This window comes from Mugil cephalus, chromosome 8, assembly GCF_022458985.1.
Source record: "Mugil cephalus isolate CIBA_MC_2020 chromosome 8, CIBA_Mcephalus_1.1, whole genome shotgun sequence".
Taxonomy (NCBI): domain Eukaryota; kingdom Metazoa; phylum Chordata; class Actinopteri; order Mugiliformes; family Mugilidae; genus Mugil; species Mugil cephalus.
In genome coordinates, this window is record NC_061777.1 from 17,018,290 (window position 1) to 17,041,756 (window position 23,467).

The 23,467-nt window shown below is 41.4% G+C and overlaps 3 protein-coding genes and 1 long non-coding RNA gene across 4 annotated transcripts in view; 2 read left to right on the forward strand and 2 right to left on the reverse strand.

Moving 5' to 3' along the window:
* The window catches only part of LOC125012025 (GDNF family receptor alpha-2-like), a 47,971-nt gene extending 46,071 nt beyond the window's left edge, over window positions 1-1,900 (reverse strand). Inside the window, exons 1-2 of the mRNA XM_047591619.1 lie at window positions 1,766-1,900; window positions 172-528 (exon numbers count right to left, since the gene is read on the reverse strand). Of these exons, the coding sequence (XP_047447575.1) occupies window positions 172-528; window positions 1,766-1,817 (409 nt within the window). The 5' untranslated portion in view covers window positions 1,818-1,900. The remainder of the gene's footprint in view (window positions 1-171; window positions 529-1,765) is intronic.
* On the forward strand, window positions 394-5,989 carry LOC125012026. Its single transcript, XR_007113243.1, has 2 exons — window positions 394-532; window positions 1,770-5,989. It is a non-coding gene; the product is annotated as an uncharacterized LOC125012026 (long non-coding RNA).
* On the reverse strand, window positions 5,724-15,309 carry bco2l (beta-carotene 15, 15-dioxygenase 2, like). Its single transcript, XM_047591618.1, has 12 exons — window positions 15,236-15,309; window positions 13,536-13,713; window positions 13,059-13,270; window positions 11,804-11,919; window positions 11,583-11,685; window positions 11,055-11,195; window positions 9,551-9,711; window positions 9,050-9,220; window positions 8,576-8,713; window positions 7,723-7,905; window positions 7,438-7,548; window positions 5,724-6,283 (listed from the first exon to the last, which is right to left on the reverse strand). Exons 1-12 carry the CDS (start codon window positions 15,273-15,275, stop codon window positions 6,167-6,169), a joined length of 1,671 nt encoding a protein of 556 aa, XP_047447574.1. The 5' UTR covers window positions 15,276-15,309; the 3' UTR covers window positions 5,724-6,166.
* Window positions 15,310-18,689: 3,380 nt separating this feature from the next.
* On the forward strand, window positions 18,690-21,603 carry ela3l (elastase 3 like). Its single transcript, XM_047592470.1, has 8 exons — window positions 18,690-18,769; window positions 18,987-19,075; window positions 19,268-19,365; window positions 19,695-19,823; window positions 20,269-20,405; window positions 20,755-20,900; window positions 21,265-21,417; window positions 21,543-21,603. Exons 1-8 carry the CDS (start codon window positions 18,730-18,732, stop codon window positions 21,558-21,560), a joined length of 810 nt encoding a protein of 269 aa, XP_047448426.1. The 5' UTR covers window positions 18,690-18,729; the 3' UTR covers window positions 21,561-21,603.
* Window positions 21,604-23,467: the final 1,864 nt, after the last annotated feature.

Consider the following 23,467-nt stretch of genomic DNA (forward strand, 5'->3'; position numbering starts at 1 on the left):
ATCTGACAACTAATTAAAAAAGAAAAGTAATAATTTTACATGAACATCTATTTTATAAAGAAACTGTATGACTGTATGACTTAAAGAGGTATCCTTCTTGATGACATTGCCACACAATTAATAGTGTTGCTATAGGGATTGTCCTAGACCATGAAACCATCTGCTTCCTACCTTCAGTAAGTCCCATGTGGATGGTCCAGTAGTTCTGCAGACACTGCAGCTCCTTCTTCATGCCTCTCTTACAGCGGCAGTCATACAGAGGGCTATCCTGCAGCACTTCCAAGGCAGCCTGGCACTCCCTGTTGTTATCCAGCATAGCTTCCTTCTCCTTGCCCACAAGGCACTGGCGCATCACCCGGTACCGAGAGCTGCAGTAAGGGTTCTGGTTGCACATGTCACTTGCCTGGATGCAATCCACCACTTCTGGCTGAGCTCCAGGCTCAGACCCGGTGCTTGGAGATCCTGGAGCACCGCTGGCCAAGGACACAGACAAAGCTGAGGGGCCATCCAAAGAGCTCGCTGCCTCATCTAGGTGGGGACAAGGAGATAGGTGTGGGGGTGACAAGAAAAAGGGGTGCTCAGACATTGCAAATAAATGTGTGCAGGACTTTGGGTTTGCGTTCGTGTTTGCATGAGCTTGATATTATCGTATATATTAAATTGCGTTCTTGCAACAAGTGTGTGGGCCCACACACGGATTTGATGGTCTATTGCTCTTTCGTACATGCCAAAGTCTTTCATCAAAGTTTATATATCTCGGTTCACATTTGACCTCTCGTCTTCTTATGTCTCACTCACTTTAAATAAAGTGTTTTGCACTGTATTGATATCGGTGCAACTGAAGCGCCAAAACAAACCTGAGTGCACCTGTAATAATCTTGCAAAACCTTACCAAAGCAAAGCCCTGCTCATTGAAGAATATCTAATTATGTCATGTCAAGCGAGCACGTAATCAAGAACTACATTTAATTTGCATCTAGGTGAGCAGAAAATGAGCACACGCTGAGTAAACACCGATCCAGTCTCAGGTGTTGCCGATTGACAGGAGACAAGATTCAAACGCACCCTTAACCACAAACCAAAGCACAAACTGTTCTGGTGAAATGACAAGAGAGACCCCTTGTGGTGAGCTGATGCACTGAGCTCGGCCGAGAAGAGGGGATTTCAGAAGAAGAGTTAGACGAAGTTGAGTGTGAAAGGATCGTGTCAGCCAGATGATTTTAATTATGTGTCAGAGTGGAAAATATTAGCAAAGATAACTGTGATAGTTTAGATAACTGTGGTGTTCATGGCGACGCGAAAGATGACGATGATGATAGTCGATTTTGTCGTATTTAGCCAACAAAACCCAAATGTGTAAATGTAAAATCACTCAGAAATTTCTTCTACTGACCGATCTTTTTCTCTCTTTTTTTCCCTCCCCAATGAGCTTTTTATTTCCACATGGGAACCTGTTGATGTTTAATGGATCCAATACAGACGATTGAGTCGCACAGATCAAGTTCCGTTGGTGACTAAAAATCAAACACAATCTAATCAAACCGTCCGCCTATAACGTGGACGCCCAACTGAACGATAGTGCACACAATGTAAAAGCAGAATAACCTTGTGCCCTCAGACAAACCCCGCATGAGAAAAGTGGCTGCATACCATGAAAATGTTTTCTTCTGACAATAACTACAGATGGAATAAAGCACCTCTGTGACCTACAAAATCCACGATCTGCGGACAATTGCACGTGTTATGTCCGTATGCCACTTCTTACCTAGGAGCAGAAATAAGATGCAGACGCACATCCACACCATGAGAGACTTCATACTGGACTCAGCGGCGGGAGAGATGGGTTGTGGTCCAATTAGACTAATAATTCCACCTTTTGAAAGGTTAGTTCCCTTCTTCGGATCCGTAACCCAGGCGTAGTCTAACTGTTAAAAAAAAAAATCAATATTCTCATCCAACTCCCAAATAAACACGCACCCTTTGAGCAAAAAAAAAAAAGAAAAAAAGAAAAAAAATCCTCGACTCCCAATAAGATAATAATCCACAAATTTTTGGCAACAATAGCCTAACCCCGACACAGAAAAATTCCCTGAAGTGAATAAAAAGAAAAAAAAAAAGACAAAATGGCAATCAAGAAACCAATCAGTCAGTCAATCCATGAAAGCAGTTTCTCGTTGTCCGTCTGCGCTGCGTACATACCGACAAACTACTGAGACTTGATCTCTCCGCATTATAAGGGACTCAGTCTGCCCACTCCAATTGATCCTTGGAGACAAATTTGTCCCTAACAGTCCTCAAACTGCTGTGAAATGATGTGCCAGTATCTCTGAAGAACTCAGCTGAAAAGTGCTGTTAAACGCTGGCAGGATTTTTTTTCCCCCCCTCACCACTGGCTCTCTCAAAAAGCTTTGCGCTCCTCTGGAGGGAGTGAACGCTCCTTTTTCACTGACTGCATGCGTGTCGAGGCATCGCAGCAGTTTATAAAGAGGGGCTTCTGTGCGTCGAAAGAGGGCGCTGCAGATGGGCGCTCTCATTGGAAACCCTGGCACACATAATAAATGTTACCCCACAGAACAATCGCCTGAACATTCTTCTAATTTTCCTGCTGGGAGAAGATGCACCTGTGGTCTTCAGCATATGAAACTACAGTGACCCCACCTGGCCTGTGTGGCTTTTTTTCTTTTTTTTTTTTTGGCTTTTTTTATTATATTATATTTCCTGTGGTACTGCCATAGGATGTTGTGTGAAAGCCTATATGCATCCTTATATGATTGTTACACTTTTCATAGGAGAGCTTTTACAGTTCTGTTTAGTAATAATCTGTAGAAGAGTGAAGGCTACAACTGCAACATGTCAAAGAGGGAATTCTGACGAAATAATAAGTGTATTGGCAACTTGCGCTTATAGCAAGATTGTCCAGTCAGCTAACACATAGTGAATCTTTTATTCAAGAACTCTGCAAGGTCACTTGGCCAATTCATTTCTGGCTGACATCAGGGGTTCATTCCCACAACCCATAGAATTCTGCAAATGATTCTCAGGCATAGGGTTCAAAGGTGGGTTCGACAATAGTCATGAAAATGCCACCATTTATTTCAGCAATAAACCAACACTTCACAGAACATCCGCGCTTCCTCTGATTGAAAGAAAGATATTAAAAAAGAAAAAAAAATGAGCACAATGTCTCATTATATTTTCACTCAAAGGAAATAGCAAAGCCCACAAACCGCAGAATCTGCCATTTTTCAAAGTGGCTTCACATTAAACAAAATGACTAGGTTGTGCATCGCTGCTTAAATGGTGCCTAGAATGTCATAAATCTCTACAAATCTCGAAAACAAAGTCTCTATTTAGCGGCTGTGACAGTGACAAATGGCAGGGCCACTCGCTCGTAATGATGTTTGACTGTCAGTCCAACGTCCCTTCCAACAGGGAAAAGGGCTCGCTATTACAGTGGAAACATCAGCCCCATTCTGCCTACATTGGCCCAACCTTATTCTCCGCTCTCGAGTTTGCAGTCGCTGTCATTATGACGCCAGCGTAAAGCGTCATCATGCATCTGTCCTGGATTAGCACTGACTGACATTCCTCTCATGCACATTTGAAACTTTTGCTTTTCAAGCGTTTCTTCCAAACATGAGACAATTATATTCTTTTATTTGAGCAGAGAACAGAGAGTTGTTCAAATATTTTTTCACTGAAGATCAGTTGCATAAACTCTATAAAGTTTACAGTTGCCTGGGCGGTAGACTCAGAAGCAAAACGACATTTCTAATAATGCAAGAAAAAAAAAAGCATGAAATCAAGGGAGTCAATCAAAGAGATAGTGTGCAATATGTATAAGCCCTCGTCTCACTTCTTTTTTTTTCTTGTCAGGTCCAGGCTGGATTTTATTCTTGATGACACTGCAGGATTCACCCCCTCTCTGTGCTTATTTAATTGCTCCATTCTGACTTCATAAAGCATCTGCAGTTTTTTCACGTGTAGAATTAGCCCACAGAGAAACACACACACACACACACACACACACACACACACACACACACGTGCATGGTACCACATCTGTACACTCTTTCATAAATACCCATATGCTTATGTGCACAGTCCATGCAGAGAGATGCACGTAATGTATATGTCAGATAAGCGTGCTCCCATAAGATTGAGACCGTGAAGATTGGGAATGACAAATCTGGATATAGAAGACACTCTTCTCACTGCTGAGGGAAATCACTGGATGCCTTTCACAAGTGTGTCTAATATGGTGAATATAGATGGAATCATCGTGAGTTCATGGGATATGAAATGATGATACATTAAACAATCATATTTAAGACTCTGTGCAGTAACTTGTGTAGTGAGACGGCATGGGGTTTGAAATGCTCACTCTAAAATGAGACAGTCCACACTGTCATTTTGAAATACTTCCATACAAATGTGCATGTGATTTTATTTGTTTCAGTCTGTGCATGTTTCACTGATGCCTGTGGCCAGAGCATTTGGCATTTGTCATTTAAATTCCACTTAGCCGAAACCAAGAAATGTAACCTTTGATGTGTTAATTATCTAGAATAACACCTTGACTGAGCCATCGATCCTCATCATCCATTGATTCTTTAGATTTGGGCAACGCTGATAATACCATGAAGCGTAGCATGAGATCTATGTGAGGGCAAAGGTTACTGCATCTTTTTCTGCTGGTAAAGCCCATTGGAGAGAGCACTGATGAACCCAAGATTCAGACCATACATTATAAGCACACACACACACACACACATACCCGCAAGCACTCACAGACACACATGCAAGCACTCACAGAGGTGAAGCATGGCTGATTAGATTAGGAATTATAGGCTAATTAATGTGTATCTTGGGAGACTAGCATGCTTATTAGAAAACACAGCCAGAGTTGAACAGAGAACATGACAAGAACATAAGCGTTCATAATCCCCGGCCTTAAATTCATTTAAACAGTACATTATAGCTCTACTCCTTCCTATTTTATCAGTGTAATATGAAGCCAAATGTGAAACCGCCGTCTGATAAGGTTGGGACTTGATTTTGAAAAATATCTTTAAAATGTTCCCACTAAAATGCTTGACTAAAAGCCGATATTGAAATATTAAAAAAAAAGGGAAAATATTTCAATATTCTTCAAGCTTCCGCACAGAGTGTCTGTATCAGGCACAGAGCCCAAAGTCAGTTCAAATCAGTCCTTTCAAATCAATGTGAGAAGGAAAATAGCCAATACAATAAATCAATTGCGGAGATGGTGGAGTGACAAATGCAGCTTTAGGCTACTTCACATTATATGTAGGTCCTGTGTGTTACAGTCTCCCTGTTTTCTGTCCAGCTCACAGTTGACTAGAGTGGGACGGTTTACCACATCGAAACAACAAGCGGCTGTTGTTCAAACGTCAGGTCCCAAATGTCAGCGTTTGTGTATACGACAGCTTAGTTTTGGGTTGGTTTGAGCGGACAGAACGACGTTTCTGATGTGACCTCCGCTAGACTCTCTGGAGGCTATCGACCAGTTAGATCCATTTGTTTTCCAGGCATTTCAGACGTTGTCCATTTCTATCACATTACTGTGACATAAATTGAATTTTCTCTGATGCATTTTTATGTATCCTAAGTGCTGTTCTGTTCTCCCTGGGAGTATAGCGTTTCCAGTGGTGTGATGAGGCAAAAACACTTTGTGTTTTAACAGAAAAAAGGGAAACATATTTTATTTAAATGTGTGTATTGATTTTAATGTATTTTTCCCACTGACAATATTAGTCCTTCCAAGTAAGTAGCCTTATTAGCTGTTTGGTACCTAAAGGGGTATTTAAAATTCTTACAAGGGCACATTAAAACACACAGAGGACAGTCTACATCTGTGTGCTGAGGCTATGCTGGGCTAGTTGTCTTGTTATTGTCCAAGAGATTGTCATCTTTCTTAATGTAATGGCAGCAAACTGAGGACATGCTCCTATTTCTATCAAGCAGGCACAAAGAAATAGCACCCGTCTGCAGTTTTCCCCCCATATTCCTTTCCTTCTGTCTTTAACAGTTCAGGAGTTTCACAGGCAATGACATCTTCTGAGATATTCTATTCTGTGGATAAAGTGGCCGGTTGCTGGTTCAGTTTCAGCAATTTGCCACAGAGTTGCAAACAGCGGCACATCTAGACCATCTTGTTAAACACGCCGTGGGTCCCAGATGGGATATTGACAGGGACCTCAGCTCTGCCCAGCTCGGTGAAGGTCTTGGCATCCAGAACGAGCAAGAAACTACTTTTCTCCTGAAAACAGATAAGGAGGAGGTCAAATACGTTGTGTACATATAAGACACACAGAACATCCTTATGATAGGGAAAGTACCAACGGTGTCTTGTCTTCCCCGTGCACAACGGAAATATGTATGTGCTCAAACTTATGTGCTCAAGTCTGTTGTTATGTATCTTATTTTTCTTTATGAATCTCACAGTGCAGAGATACCACATAACGCCAGCATCACTCAAGGTAATGCCTTCAAAGTTAATAATGGGCAAGGCTGCCTGTGGGATAAAAATTCTTCACTGTAGATGAAAATGGCCAAGGCTACAGTAAAACATACCATGAGTCCATGCAAAATGCATTATATTAGATTAAGTATTAACTGAAGCCATATAACTTGTTGATTTAGTTAATACTAATAATAATGTACAAGTAGGTTCAGTTTGGTCTGTTTTCTGTTCGTTTTGCTGCATTTACAGCGTTGTCATTCTTGGTTGCGTGTCTATTTGTGTCACTTATTGATGGCTTTAGGTTGTTAGGCCTAGTGGGAGAAGGACTGCGTGAAATAGGGACAGTGAAACAGTTGTGTCAACAGGACAAGAACTTTGAACACTGGGCTGATGAAAGTGCCAAAATCTGGATACCTGAAATTGTGAAAAACAAAGTAGAATGTGAATCCGGTCACGTAACTAAAATCCCCTCCCTGATACCCACATCGGCCAGCTGAGAGATAGAACTACGTAGTCATAATATAAAGTGTATTCTGTGAGAGTAAAACAGAAAAATCACTCTCACTCAAAGGTGTTTGTGTCTGTGGTGGTAATCTTATAGCCTATCGGTGGTCCATCATGTGTTCTACTGGTTGACAGGAGTTTAATAAACAGATGAAGCTCTCCGCTTTGAGAACAGGTGGGCCTTCTGGTAATTGGAGAGGTAATGATCAAATCATCTGAGAAAATTAAAACAGTCTGCTCTCATTACAGCCAAGCTGCAGAGCTGATCAGAAGTTGTCGCAGGAAAGTGCTTCACGTCTCGTTGTCAGTAATTTGCTTCAAGTCACTGAACGGTGGAGAGTCTCTGTGCTCTCTCAAAATTTCAGATAAGAATGTTGCATCCTTAAATATCAGCATCGCCATGAAAAACCGCCACATGCCCTTCTACATATTCATTGTTAAATTACCTCTCTGGGTGTGATGATGACTGACAAGACCACTCCATCATCTTCTTCAGTAGCTTCGGGCGACGCAACAAAGACAGGCTCAGACGGGTACAAGCCAGCATAACGCCACACCTAGGCAGGGAAAAATCACACAAACATACCCTTTACTCTCAACTGTTTCATGTCAGAAAACCACCTCACAACCCACTCTGATAGAAGAACAGCAGCAGAAATAACTTTGATGTGGTAATGCCCTGCCCAGGTAACAATGAGATCTCTCTAAGCACTGTTTGATTGATAGAGGACCTTAAGCTCCTTGGTGTGGACATCCATTTTGAGCAGGGAGTCACCGAAGACGTGTCCAAAGCCACAGGAGTAGAAGTAGCGGTAAGGTCTGCCGTTGCACTTCTCATAATTGATCTGGGGGAACTCAAGGCCGCCGTACTGCAGCAGCTCATCACTGTGGAGCTCCTCGTGCGTCATGTAAACCTGCAGGTTCGGAATCGCGCTCAAATCAGTGCAAGTTGAACATTTCAGCCGGAAGTTGATGCACACCAGTGGACCTACTTTTACAATGCATCTTTACATTGTTATGTGAGCAAGAAATCAATACTGCATTATTCTCCCTAACCGGTAAATGGATACCTGAACATTTCGTAGTTAAGAATAAATCAATTTCTTTTCATTTAATTTTCTTTTGATTGCAACAACCAGCTTATATGTTCCTGCTGGTTTTGCAACAACTGCATTTCACCTGTTACATATTACACCATTCTCTCTGAGAACTAAGAGTACAGAGTCACTTAGGTAGTCATGACAACTAAGACATCACCTTTTTTCAGATTTGTTCTGCCATAAGAAAATGGTGGGCAGTGAGTGTGTGTGTGTGTGTGGGCCACGCATGAGCTGTTAAAAGACAATTGCTCGGCTGCATAGTGGACATAATTTTTATCTGCCATAAGTCATGAAATTACTGTCTTGCAGACGGTAACGTAACCATCTCATCAGGCTGAATAATAGCACGGAGTGTGTGGGAGTGAACTGGCTGCATTGATTATAGGCCCCATTCCTTATCTGATCTCAGTTGAAACAGTAATGTGCAGTTAAACATATGTCTTTATAAATGCATAACTGCACTCTGCATGCTGCGTAATCATACCTCTCCAGGTTGTGTCTTTGTTGCCGCGGCTTTATAGTTATGCAGAGTGACAAGGTTTTGGTTCAAAGGAGTTTGTTCATCCACGTTCAGAGGCAGGACGTATCTCCTTGGGAGGTTTCTACACAATGAGTTGTAAAACTGCCAAAAGACATCAGACAGACATGAAAAACTGTAATTGTGGCTCCTTTGAATAAACAGCGCGACGTGACTTCAGGAACAAATATCAATCCCACACAGATGCAAAGTACTGACACTGTTTTTTTATGTTTTGATCAGTGTTTGTTTTGATTGAAGCAATGCGCTCTATATTATACTTCAATCACATATGAAATCACAGGGAATTCAGAAGTTGCCATAATGTGGTAAGTAAAATAAAAAATAAGACAATGTCAAATTTAACAATCGGTACCTCGGAGACCGATGCGGATGGATGAACAAAAAACACTTGTTTTGTGGCAAACTGATTGCATTCACCTTATCTGTTTCCTCTCCAGATTCTCGTCTGAGGTTCTCCAGGGTGAAGTCCCCAATGACCGCACCATCGTCCCCACAGCACAGGTCCATCACCAGGAACCCATCCTCCTCAAAAGCATTGATCTGATGCAGTGTGAACATCGGTGCTGCTTTGTACTTTACTTCACTTTCCTGTCAGTTTACAATATACAGAGAAAACACTGTTTAAAAGGCTTTTGAACAAACATGACGAAGCTGCTACACTCTTCTTAACATTTCCCGACAAGGCTGTTATTGTGTTGCACCTTAACATTTTGAAAGTTTGCTATTGTATGCTTAATGTTGTGTAATGAGATGAAAACGCCGAGAACGGCAATGGACGAAGAAAGGCTACACCATCAGAGTGTGACTTCATCCAAATAAACAAGTTGAGTGGACTATTCCTCAGCCGTATGTTTCCCGCTTCACATTTCGTTGTAGCTGTGTGTACATTAAGTGAATTTATTTTATTTTTTTACAAACCTTGCCGGTGTGTCTGTCCACAAGGTGGAAGACGGTGCCGTACTGAGGCTCCCAGGACATGATCTTGTCAAAGCTTTTTCCCATTATTCTGTACAGCAGCATCATCATCAGGTTCAGCTTGATAGGCTGCTCAATGAACACAATGTAGTTCTCCGACATGACTACAGATGTAGAGCATGCACACAGGAGGAAAAATATGCAAAAAAACACACGTCAAAAAAATATTTTTGTAAGCTTACATGTTACAGACTCACTGTGTCACGCTGGGATAGTGGATTTCATTGTGGTTACCTACAGCGTGTCATTCACATATAAAGTAGGTATTACAGTCTATTCCTGGAAGGGCCATGTGAAGATATTTCAGTTGTGACTTCCTGTATGTATCTGCATAACGCTGGGGTGCACCGTCAGGACATGCAACCCAAAGGCAGTTGGTGTGGGTCCATGTTGTCTGATTGACTTAGTAACTGATGGTGTGCAAAACACATTAATGGTGCCGTTTGACACTTCGTCTCTTATCAGAAAGTCACATTCAGCCTTTTTGGCAATTTGCCAATCAAATCTGTCTTGTCCCGGGATTGGGAAAACATGGGACAGGAACATTGTTTTCTCACATAAACACGAAATTGGCACCAAACGTAACCCCCTATCTACTGTAACTCTACTGGGAAAATGGTGCAAATAATTGTACAATATTCCCCCATGTTCTCGGTGCCAGTCTGGCAGGAGATGGGCGATCTGCTGGAAATACAGGCCGAGATATAATCAAGGTATTGGTGCAGTGCAACAAAGTAAACAGAGCTATATTTTTTTTTATCAGATAAGGCAAAGAATGAGTTCTGACTGGCAGCAGCTTAGCGTTCAATCATCAGTGGCCTCTTCATCAACTGTTTGACTATCAGCTAATTCCCATTCATACTCAGTGAGAGCTTCATACCCTGAATTCTGACTGCTGATACAGTAATTCTCTGCTGCAGTTTCCCCCACCTCCCCAACCTCTAAATAATGTGCTAAGCTTTTGATACTGTTGACTTCACTGAGATCCAGTGTTCATGTGTTTGTTTATTAGGGGGATTAGTTCTCCCAGCAGAAATCTAGGTCCTGGTGGGATTGTTTTCAGAATTCCCTCAAAGAGCAGAGTTGTTTCCACATGACATGACTGTCTACAAATGATCATCAAAAGTCTCAGTGAATCACTGAAAAACAGTTGGACTTATACAAAAATCTGGATTAGCTCAAAACATCAAAACATAACAAATCACTCAAGAGTTAAGGCATCCAGGGAATTACAAAAAAAGAAGTTAACCCAGTGTTTTAATTAGTGACATAAGTGAGAATTCCGTGTTTGAGTTGGAAGCAGAGTTATAGACAGACTGAAAGAGACCGAAAGACAAAGGAACCGTGATTGACAAGAAGGAGCAGGACAAGACTAGAATTCAAACAGTGACATTCGCCATGCAGCCAACGGAAGGCGTCATGTTTTGTTTTTCTGTGCATGTCTCACCAAAACTGTGATAATAGGAAGGTTTTCTGGGTTCAGCTGCACGGATGGAGCAGATCACTTCGGCTCCAGTCAGGTTGGCTGAGTCCTGCGTCGCTGCATTCTCCCCAGGAGGAGGAACACGGACGATGTTATAGAAAAAGCCTAGAAGGTCCCAAAACACAACATGCTGCTGAAGCTGTGAGGATGCATAACACGGTTTGTCACACGGAGAAAATATAAGACGGGGTGATTTGTTGCAAGTAAACTCATATTCGTTTTAAGTTAAACTGAATATGGCAACAGGTAAGAAGATGATATGAGAAAATGATGATGATAAAAGAAGAAATCCAGTCATTTGGCAGTGATGAAACTTGTAACAGTAGTTTTGAATGTGGATGCAGTTATGACAGGTTTCAGGTCATCTGGTAGTTTGTCCAACAGTGCCAAAGTAACTAAATGCATCCACACCAGGTCTGAGTAATATTAGAGAAGAGCGGGTATTTATGAGGCAGAGAAACCAAAGAGAGGCAGAGAGAGAAGTGAGGTTACCATTTCTGCCGTAGGAATTTCCCATATTGTATGTGGCGCCTTCACGGTCATAGTGTGGATGAGCTGTGGCTGAGTTAACAGCAACAAACTTACTCCAGTCCACCTGATAATGAAATGAGAAAAATCCTCCTCATTGTCTCAACTTTAGTCACTTACATTCCTCTGATTCTTTACCATCACTCAAATGAGACTTAATATCTGTTATAACGTCACTTACTCACCTTCTCCTTTGTCTCCAGACTTTCTGGGTCTATTCTCCTCATGTAGTTAGTTTCCGTACTGACGTAATAGTCTCCTTTGTACTTGACAAAGTTCACACCGGCATTATCTGTAGCCTCTGTTCACACATATGGATGTGAGGAACATATTAAATATAACTATTTCCAGAGAAACTCATCTCTCTCATAGATGTAATTGGAAACTTTTTCTTAAATCTGTTCCTTTCCCCTTCATATTTCAGATGTCGTATGTCGTATGCTTCAGATCGATCTCTCCCTCTTAGTATGCACACAGATCCACGTACACACAGATGCTGTCTTTTGTTCCCTTTACCTCAACAACAAACACAATATAATGTAACAAAAGCCTTCATTAATCTGCATAAACATTTCACAATATGCCACTTCAAGGACATGAGCACTGAAGAATATATAGTATCTATACAGTTTATATGTATAGTGTAGGAGTGTGCAAAGCATCCAGTATTTGTATTTGTATATGTAGAGGGGAAAAGTATTTGTATTTGTATTAGTAAGTGTTAAAATAAGCATTCTTTAACCAGCCATTATTATAATAGGATGTATATGCAATATTGGTTGGTGTTTTGCATTAAATGCAGCTAATATAGATGATTGAGACTGACTTGAAGGGGCAGAACATGACTGTGATGACAATAGGGGTGAGACCAGATTGGTGGCTCAGTAGCTAGAGCGGTTAGCGGTTCGATCCCCGGAATGTGCCACAGGCTGAAGTGTCTTTGAGCAAGACCGTTTACCATTACCAACAGACAATAGTCTGAGCCACCAAACGCTAACTAAGACGAATGCTAACATGAGAGGACCTTGACTGCAGATGTCTCAGTATGTAAGGTAATGGAATAATCATCTTTCACCCTGACTCCTGAACGTCACTCAAACCAGGCAGATGCAAAAATATTCCCTGCGGTCACATGAGGAAAGACAGGCTTTTTGATAGGATGTTTTTCTTCTTCTCAAATGCAAATCATTTGAAAACTAATTGTTCGAAATAACTATGAGTAAATACCACGTTATTTGTGCCTTTCTGAATACTGTACTCAGACTCAGCTCCACCCCTAATATAGCGCATATAAATGTACTATTTTCTCTGTCTGTTTGAGTTATGCCTAATATGGTAGAGCTACCTTGTTACTTATGCGCCTAAATAAATGGTTTAGTAATGCATTAAGTACATTATGCTGCACTGAAGTGAATTACACAGACACACAGACACACGTACCAGGAATCTGAAAGTATGAAAAGAATCGTGCAAAGATATTCTTGCAGGGATCAGGCATGGCTAATGTCCCGAACTCTGAAACCACGATGCGGTTCTTCTCTGAGTTCTGGACATATGAGTTGCTTCTGAGGAAGCGGCTGCTGTAGGTGACATTGCCCTCACTGATGTGAAAGCGGTGCATCAGTGCCATGCCGTCAAACCAGTGGACGTATCTGAGAGAGAAACAGACAATTCATTTCCCACCAGGGTGTTTGTTTAGAAAATAAAATACATAGAGGGAAGGATGTGAACTCTGTGGGACAATGGAGACTGAAAAATATTCATTATTTGAGGAATCTGCCTTTTGTTAATCAAACAGTGAGAAGGGGAAAACCCTCATTTCTCTCTACAGGGATGTGTTTACAAACTGCGATCCCAATAAAGCTCAGTGGATTTATGCACTGCACAGAATATTCTCTCATAGTATTCCTCAAATACCTGTCGTTTCCGAATTCAAATTTCCCAGGTCCATTTCTCAGGAAGCTCCCATTGATCCAGGTTGGTATAGTTCCCTTGATGGTGGTGGGGATCGGATCAGGGGTTTCCTCCACAGAACTTACCAGAGGCGCCAGGCTCTCCAGCCCACTGGCCTGTGGACATCTCTGCCTACTGGATACTGGTGAGGAGAGGAGAAGACTTAAATGTTGTGTTTTAACTGAAGTACTCTGTAAAATCTATGAAGATGATACATGAGCAGCATCTGAACTCTTGGCGTGTAACCTCACAGTTTCCCAACCAGTTTTCCCTGCATTTCTCTCATAACACAAACACAGTATAGCCAAGTGATGTGTTGTGGAGAATTTACAGCCTCGGAACTATGAAAAAGTGAGAATGAAGAAGTGATATATAATTATCTTGTGCAAAGAACACATGTTCACATTTATCGTGGATGTGCCTGATTTGCAGGCGAGATCTCAACGGAACCGTTTAATAATGTCTCATTTCTCATTACAAACAGTCGTTTGTGTTTCCATATGTTTTTCATACAAACATTCACTTGCATGTAATTGAAAACGGTCTCCTGACACTCACATCAACAGCTCTGCAGTACGTGAGAGTTTCTACTGTAACAGCTCCTGCTAGTGTGAACTCATGGCTCCCCGGGGTCATGCACTATAAATGACACCTGCACTATTGGCTGCCTTATCTGTTATTCAATAACCCATCTCTGTTCATTGCCTCATATCTGTGCACAGAATGGAGACTGTAAAATATACATGAGAGCTACATGATGAGCAAAAGTAAATCACATGCTGAGCTCAGGTTGCAACATCAGAGCTTCTCTGTCCACGTGAATGCTGCAACTAGTCAGCAGAGAACAGAGTTTCCTTCAGTCCCACGACAAGCGCAGCGGACAACAAACAGGAGAATGTGCATTAGAGAGATAACCACAATAGGCTGTAACAATCTCTTACAATGTTGACTTTGTGAGTTTTGAATGTGGTTACTGCAGCATCGCAAATGACGTCCGAGCGTGTGCTTTAATTTCTGGGTGAATTTTTGGGGGGATGGGGAAAGGGGAGTCTCTTTTTAATTCACTGCCATCGTCCTGCACATCTTTTTTATTTTCTGTTCTTTTCATTCTTGCTGCGTAGAGACCTGTCAGCTCCTCTTTTAGTTAACAGATGAGAATGACTAAAAGCTTTTAATGAGATATTGTTCACATTCTTTCACTTGCTCTGATTTCAGCAGGAGTCCTTGATGCAGCAGCGGTGGAGAATGCCAACTTATTTTCAATGCAACAGACTGCCATTATGACTGACTGGACAAGTGTAAAATGCACACCTTTAAAAAGGTCACCTTAATACGTATATTTAAGATTTTGATTCGGTTAGATATGCATTTTCCCCTAAAGTCAAAGGTTATTAAAAAACAGGCTTCTACAGAGGCTGGTCAGGTTTATTTCTAACGCAAACACAGCAAGTGTGAAGTCACCAGTTAAAACAAATTATGTATACTTTACACCATGACAAGAGAAAGGTTATCTTTTATAGATTGAGACCAGCTTCCTTCACAATTGTCTTGTGAAATAATGAAATCACAGAGTTTGAAGTATATTTTTATTTTTGGCCTGGTCCTTTTTCATTCTTAAACTAATGCATATGTTGTGATCATATCTGAAAGACTGGTCTACTCACAGCTCTCCGCCTGGGGCTCCTGGACCTGGGACTTCGACATAGCTGGTTGTGTCGGTGGTTGTAATCAGAGAAACACAAAGCGTTTATATAAGCCCTGAGAAAAATAACCTTTGAACCACTGGATCCAACTTACGGAAGAGATTTCCGGCACTCCCGCAGAAGTGCAATCTAGACTATACCGATAAACCGACCCTTTATTGAATGTATTTATTGATCTAGCTGCCGTGTATTGAATATATGTTTATATTTAATGCAAATATATGTTCAATTTGCATGTGTTACAGAACATTCAAATTTCATATGCATTTACAATAAATGACATAAAATGTGCCTAATGATTGTAAACGCTACAGCATGTACCGCCGTGCTGAACTGATTCATTAGCTTCAGCCCTGTGCAGCCTTGAAATACAAGTAGGGAGAACGCAGAGTTGCTGTACAAATAAAAAAAGATGATGAGGATTTTTTTTTAATGAGTCTTAGTGTTAATTGCGTGTGGAATATTCTGTTCATGTGTCCAATTGTGATATGCATGCATTTTCAAGTTCCATGATATTACATTCTAGCTGAGTAAAAAACATTCCAAGGCCAAATTACTGCGAATGACATTGCAAATATGCGTGTACAAGTTTAAGACATGTTTTAATCCAGATTTAAGTATGGATTGTAAAAAAAAAAAAGAAAAAGAAAAAAAGGTTGTAAAAATGACTACGCAACACAAAGGGAGGTCAATAAAAAAAAAGAAAAAAAAAAAGGATGTGAGTCTCTGAACGTTATGTGTGCTATAATTGCAAAACCAGATAAATAACATTTACTTGCAGGTGAGAGTCTCCTCCTCCGGGCTCACTATTCCTCTGCTACTTTCTCTAACTGAACAAGTATGCACAAGACCTGTAAGAGGGCCAGTTGGGTCATGATTTACTTTTGAGATTTAATCAAATTTGTAGTTCCAGACATGGGAATTTTAAGGCATGGGAATTCAAACGCAAGAAGCAAAAGACATCAAAATGAGCTGCATTACCAAGGATCGCAATGCGCAAATAAGGAACGCCTTCTGTTAACATCAGTATGAACGATAAAAGCAAATAAGAGGCAGGCAGTCGATGGATTTACTTCAACCCTCTGGCTCAGAAAACACTGCCTGTGGCAAATGAGGCAACCACTGGAAAATACTGCTGTATATTTTTGAAGGCAAGAGACTTAACAGTATGGACATTAGCAGGCTCAGAGTGGAATAAACATTAGACTATTGAAACAGGAGGTATGCATGGGAAGGAAATTAGCTGAAAACCACAGAGCTGGCTGCAGCCGCTGACACAACCCCGTCACAATAATATTTATACATGATTGCAAAATCATTCTCTCTTGCTCCACATGGTGAAATGACCAGTTATGTGTTTACTGCCCCAATGGCACATAAACCAAGTATAAACCTCACATGGTGTCATTCAGAGTTTAGCTGTGTTTCTCATAGCGACGACAGTCCAAAGTTACCTGTTACAAAAGCCCGGGGGGAGAAGATCGGGTGTTCCGCTTTGCTCAGCCATGAAACTAGCAAACCTCATACCACAACACGTGTGACTGCCAAGGACTGCATATACACATATTTCAGTGGCTGGAAACAGTTTTGAAGGTTTGGAAATGTTTCAGATCAGGTTAATATATTTTTTTACATTCATAGTCATATCAGTTAAGTGCACTCCTCACTTTATTATCTTGTGTCATCTGGCCATTATCGCATTAATTAATACAAGATATTAACCATCTAGTCTGGATACTGGACTATAATAGGTTTAACTATGTTTTATTAAGGTTGAGGAGCAATTTTAATTAGATTTCAATTACTTGCACATCACAGTTGTAGAGATGTAGCTCGTCTGCATGTACACTCGCAGAGAAACACTTGAACGCGTACACAGAGATAGAGTCTGGGGGCGCCTGAGCCACTTCTGTTGCCGTGGTTGCGTTTCAAGTGTTTTTCATCCCATCGAGAATTTGCTTCATTCTGTAAACGGTAAATGGGCACCCCCAGATCAAACTTTAATACAAAACCTTAAAAGCAAAGCTGTTTTGTGGATTCAGCTGTTATGAGTTATACATCTTCACGGTGGAGGCATTCTCTGTGGAGTGCGAAGGTCTCTCGCTATCATTTTCAGTGTCAAGGTTTTGTCTGATCTCCTTTTCAGAGGCGGCAACCCAGTTAAATTGAGGATTGATTTTCTAAATGACTTCCTTTGCAAAGCTTGCATGTTGTTCCTTAAAGCAAATACGACCAAAGGCAGTGTGAATAGGACTTTTTGCTCTTGTGCAGAAGAATGCAGCACAGTTTGGTGCCTAAACAGATAAATTGTCCCATCTAGTGGTGAACTGAGAAACTAAATGATTCATGACCAAAAAGTCTAGTTTGAGAAATGAGTCTTTTATTTTATGTTTGAAATACGTTTGAGGGCAGCAGAACATTTAGTTTGCAGAAACATCAGGAACGTCTTGAAGATCGTCACATTATCTGCATTTTGTGTTCAAATACACCACCCCTGCCTTCTGACTCTACCTGTTTACTGCACGGTAACACCTAAACTTTATTGTGCTCTGTAATATTACCCAAGCAGCCACTGACAGATTTACAATGTCTACATGCTGAGTCACCTCAGGCTTGTACATTCTGACACTTTCATACCCCAGGAGTTGTGCCTGCGTCCTCCAACTCTCATAATTTATTCAAGTTCAATTCATACGAGTCACAGTAACAACCTCATGATGCACAGAGTCAGTGGTTTATCACTACATTTGACTTTACAACAGCAAATATATTGCTTAAAACAAATGAATTATGCTGAGTGCCATGTCTGATCATACGTCTCGGAAATATTTCACATTCCTGACTCTGCAGAATTCACTGCAGAACCGGGCGCTTTGTAAGACGTCAAGAGGATTGTAAGAAGCTATCAATATTTTCAGCATCAATGACACCATCTGTTCATCATTGTTGTTTATCACAGTAACACCTCTTCATTAGGGTTTTGAGTAAACAGGACGGTGGCGGTAATCCAGATGTCGGCTTCCCGTGCTCTTATGCAAGCAAGTTAATTCCACATTTCAGGAAACATGGCTCTATTGTGGGAAAAGGGTTACGTTGTCTTTTGTCAAATCAAATGCACAGTTTGATGTGGAGGGTGTCAGGAACGTGCCTTCAGCTTTCACCATTAACCCTCAATACATGAATACATGTGAATTCTTTTAAACATGCATGGTTGCTGGATAGTGTGTTATCGTCATCCATCAAGGTCGCGGGAAATGTTCCAGAAAACCCACCTGCGTGAGCCTTCAGCTACCTGGATGCACTGACCCTGTTTGCCATTGGTCAGTCTTCATCCTCTGGAGGCCGTGACCAGCCAATAGGAGACTGTGTTGTAGCACTCAGAGCGGGTGTTGCCCGTGGTAGACAGTTTAAAAGAGTGTGTGTCCCGCTGTCCCTCAGCAGAAGCATCAATCAACATGATCCCCATTGTGCTGGCCTCAGTGCTCATCGCTAGCGGTAAGAACATCTGGCATTTTCTAAATCTGTGTGTAATTGTTTCTGTGTGTTTGCGAGACTGTGTGAGCGAGTTTGCCTGTTTGCTTATTACCACGCAGGGAGCCAGCCCTCTGCAAATCTGCAAAAAGAAAAATGGTGCAGCTTGCTTCTGATGTAGAAATCCCAAATCCTTTTTTTTTATGTCCATCACACTAACTTCTGTCTCCTCCTCTGTCAGCCCTCGGGTGCGGTACCCCACCCATTGAGCCCCTGACTTCCCGCGTGGTCAACGGAGAAGATGCCAAGCCCCACAGCTGGCCCTGGCAGGTACACTAATATTTACACATCTGTCTGTGTTTTTATTTTCACCGGCAAACTTCATGGGTCCAGCATCTGGTTATTAGATTTCAAACTCGGTGCTTGTTGAAAATCTTGTATTTTTGAACTGTTTTTTTTTTTTTCTCACATCCACATTCCGCCGCTCATGGCATCCTTTAAGTTGTCGCATTTTGTCTCTAGATCTCTCTGCAGTACGAGAGGGACGGTGAGTGGAGGCACACTTGTGGCGGATCTCTGATTGCTGACAACTGGGTCATGACTGCAGCTCACTGCATCAAGTACGAGCAGCACAGTAAAGACACAAACACAACAGCACAGCCACCACCACGGGCACATCTACAAATGCTCAAAGGTCTCTCGTTAACAGTACTTTTCTCATAATGCATCAAACTACATGTCTAATTTTAGCCCCGAAACTTACTCCCAGAAATAAAAATTGGGCAATTCCCAAATTTCAAAGGTTTAAGAGATCATCCAGACCACTGAGCAGTTTAAATCCTCTTCTGGCACGGTTAATTATCAATTCAAACACCTCAAATCATTCAACTATGCAAGTAAATCTTCTGTCAAGTTGCCTTGGGCCTCATCAGTCTGTTCTCTCCCACAGCACCAAATTGTCCTACAGGGTGTTTGTGGGCAAACACAACCTGGTTGAGGGAGAGATCGGCTCCAAGGCTATCCTGCCCGAGACGATTATTGTCCATGAGAAATGGAACCCCATCTTCGTGGCCCTCGGGTAACGCAACCACCACCTCGCAAGAAGGAAGAGCGACAATGAGTTTCCTAAATATCATGACATCATACATTTTATGTCAACATGACAGAGTACACCAATGCTCATATTTCTTGTAATAACTTTAGTCTAACTCTTACCTATGACAGATATCTTCCACTATCCAACCCTATAATAATAATGTTTTAAAGCATGCTACCACTGTGTTGGTCACCTTCAAATATGCAACTGAACTTTTTCCACTGGTGAAATTAAAGACATCAGATTTTTACATTCAATAGATTAATTACTTGCCCACAGAAGGAATGCAAAAATTCAGATTGCGCTAATTTATTCATTATCTGGCCTGGCACTCTTTCGCTCTCCTTTCTGGTTTTGGAGGACAATTTTAAATTGCCTGTCAGCGTGACCACCTCCCTCAGTCTCCCTCTTTCTGTCTTCCTTGAAGTAACGACATTGCCCTGATTAAGCTGTCAGAGTCGGTGACTTTGAGCGACCAGGTGCAGTTGGCATGTATCCCTCCTGCTGGCACTGTGCTGAGCAACCTCTACCCCTGCTACATCACTGGATGGGGCAGGCTGTACAGTAAGTCACTCAGACTGTTGTTCCAGCAATTTGCTGATGTTTATTATGAGCTTCGCGCCTCTGAAATGTCTTCACGCGCGCCTGTCCTCCAGGGTGTTCAACTGGTGTGCAAGCATGATGTCTGGATTTGTAGCCAGTTGCGAGTGGGATGAATTCACGTGCATACGATTTTAGCTGGAACGTTTTTCCCTTTTTTTCTTTTTTTTTTTTTTGGATGGGGGGGATTACTCCTAAATTGAAAATTTGGGTCAGACTGTGAATTTGCCGCTTGGGGAAATGCCGTAAAGCAGCTTTGACAGCCTCCTAGTGTATGTGGATGATGGTAATAGACTCTGCCTGTGTGTTTTAGCCGGCGGCCCCATTGCTGATAAGCTGCAGCAGGCTTTGATGCCTGTGGCCGACCATGCCACCTGCTCCCAGCCTGACTGGTGGGGCATGGCTGTCAGGACCTCCATGGTGTGTGCAGGCGGAGATGGAATTGTGGCTGGATGCAACGTAAGTTTGTATAACACAAGCACTATAGCACTACAAGATACTAATGTCAAAGATGTGTTTTCAGCTCGTTCTCCCATACAAACTGTTATGCTTGAATTTTATGCGTGAAGCTTCGAATTATGCCACTGCAGTGATTGTGTTCAAATAAAAATATATTCATGTAATCAAAGTGGATTTTCTAAAATCAAGCCCATTTTCCGTCTAGCTGCCAAGAAACATGCAGAAAGCGTTTATTGTGTCCCCATTATACTCAATGAAACAATTTTCATACTTTGTTCCCGGCCAGTCTGCCAGCATCTCCATATGAATAAAACATAACCCCTCTTTTTTTTTCTCAATTCTTATTTATTTATTTTTTGTCCAGGGTGACTCCGGTGGCCCTCTGAACTGTAAGAACACTGACGGTATTTGGGAGGTGCACGGCATTGCCAGCTTCGTCTCTGGCCTTGGCTGCAACTATGTGAAGAAGCCCACTGTCTTCACCAGAGTCTCTGCTTTCAACGACTGGATCGACATGGTAAAAGACACACACTCATGTGTAAAAAAACAACAACAACAACAAAAAAACATCTTCCAGTCTTCTCAACATTCGTTGCTTGTTTCATCTTCAAGTCTCGATTGATCCTCTTTTTTCCTTTGCAGACTATGATGAACAACTGAAAGATCTCGACGACATCTCAATAAAATGACCTAGTAAACTGTATTTATCTTGTGTGTGACTTGTGTGTGTTTCAGTAGCCATCCAATTATAGAAAACTCAATCCTGACAAATTTGAATCCAAATGAAAAATAATAAATCTTACCCTCAGAGGTTTGCCATAAATGGAAACAATGTCAACAACTCTCCAGCAGGTGTCCTCAAATCCTCGTGGTAGGGAAGTGTACAGAAGAAACAACGATTCCGTTCAGAAAACAACATCAACAAGCATTATGTGCTGTTTTCTCACACACACACACAAAAAAGTAAGCTTAGACAAAACTTTCAAATATATGTCAAATAATGCCAAGTTGCACACTGGACAATAAGAATGAAGGACCTGTGCAATAAAGAAAATATGAATCTAATAACCGTGCATGAAACTGACCTGGTCAGTCTCTGTGTACTCAGAACAGGAGAGCTTTATGAACAGCCTAACGGTTCCTTTGGGAGTATATTTGCTCATTATATCTGTGCTCTGAAAATGAAGACTGCCAGAACGACAAAGTTGAGATTAACATTTCTGTCGGCTTATTATTATTATTATTATTATCATTATTTCTTACGCTGTGATGAGATGAGGATGAAGGAGTAAGTGGGGAAAAATAAGAAAGAAATTAAATTGCCTCACAAACATCTTCATTGACATGAGTGATCAGACATGACACATCCTGCAGAAGCATGGAATAATGAGTGTGTGTGTATGTGTATGTGTGTGTGTGTGTGTCCTGTATATCATGAGAACAGAGAAGGAGAGGGGGGAGAGACGGCCAGGGAGTCTCTGAGTGTCCACAAGTCCCTCAGGCTGTATATGAATGCATATCTGTGATGTGATGAAACAAACATCTGCAGGATTTTTTTTTTTTTTTTTTTTGGAATATCAGCCTGTGATCCAAGAGAACGATCTCATCTGAGCTACAGCACAAAGGCAGAGACAGTCTGACTTCAACGAAAAATGCAAGTACTTCCTCTCTACTTTTGAAGAAGCCTTAAAAACAAACATATGTTTAGAACAGTGCTTCTTTTAGTGAATTCAATTTTTGAACAGACTGAATGAATAGCTAATAATGTAATACTCAGAACTGTACATTTATTTTGTGCTGAAATTATTACGGTGACTAATGATGTAATAACTCGTAGGAATAAGATGAATGCATTAACTGCTATTAATACATATTTTACATGCAATGTTGGAATGGGTAGCCGTTTGGTGTTTAAAGTTTAATTGCATTTTAGCGCTGTGTTTAATTACACTTATCAAGCTACTACATCATTGAACAGTCGTTACATTGTCAGTCACTGCATTCATTTTTAATTCAAATGATTCAGCCATTGAAATATAGCCAAGATGTGCACCACTATGTGCCAGTTTGATTAAACTGCTGTTGTCTGGATCTGTTCCCAGTGAGAGTGAGGCCTCAAAAGAGTTCTTTGTCTCGGCCTGAACTCTGGGTCAGGGTACCCCCCATCTCACACAGACACGCATGTCTTTCAGTCTTTGTAAGGACACACATTCACATAATGCATTCTGCATATCGCGTTGCCAGTTCTAACTAGAAATCTAGTATTAACTCTCAGAAGGCAATTTTGAAGGTCTCAAAGTGAAAACGAGCCAAAATTTCTTCACGCTGCAAAAACACGTTCTCTTCAAAAGAAATCGGTCTAGCAAAGATAGATGTACAAGTACACGCACGGACACACACACAAAAAAAGGCAAACAAAGAAAGGGAGTAGAACATAGCCCCCCCCGCATGCCCTGCTGTTGTGCTGAATACCAACGAGGGAAAGAGAGGGCAACAAGTTTGAAGTCTGTGCAGCTTTGTACAACTTGTTTTAAGTGTAATGAGCAGATAAGAAGGCTTTTGTGATC

Bases quoted from the DNA above. Each gene is read 5' to 3' on its own strand.
- bco2l (XM_047591618.1), bottom strand. From the start codon at position 15,275: ATGTCGAAGTCCCAGGTCCAGGAGCCCCAGGCGGAGAGCT. The intron at 11,686-11,803 runs GTGAGTAAGTGA...TTTCATTATCAG, and splicing joins GTCTGGAGACAAAGGAGAAG to GTGGACTGGAGTAAGTTTGT. The intron at 9,221-9,550 runs GTTTGTAAAAAA...GTAAACTGACAG, and splicing joins TGGACAGACACACCGGCAAG to GAAAGTGAAGTAAAGTACAA.
- ela3l (XM_047592470.1), top strand. From the start codon at position 18,730: ATGATCCCCATTGTGCTGGCCTCAGTGCTCATCGCTAGCG. The intron at 19,076-19,267 runs GTACACTAATAT...TTTTGTCTCTAG, and splicing joins CCCACAGCTGGCCCTGGCAG to ATCTCTCTGCAGTACGAGAG. The intron at 19,366-19,694 runs GTACGAGCAGCA...TCTCTCCCACAG, and splicing joins ACTGCAGCTCACTGCATCAA to CACCAAATTGTCCTACAGGG.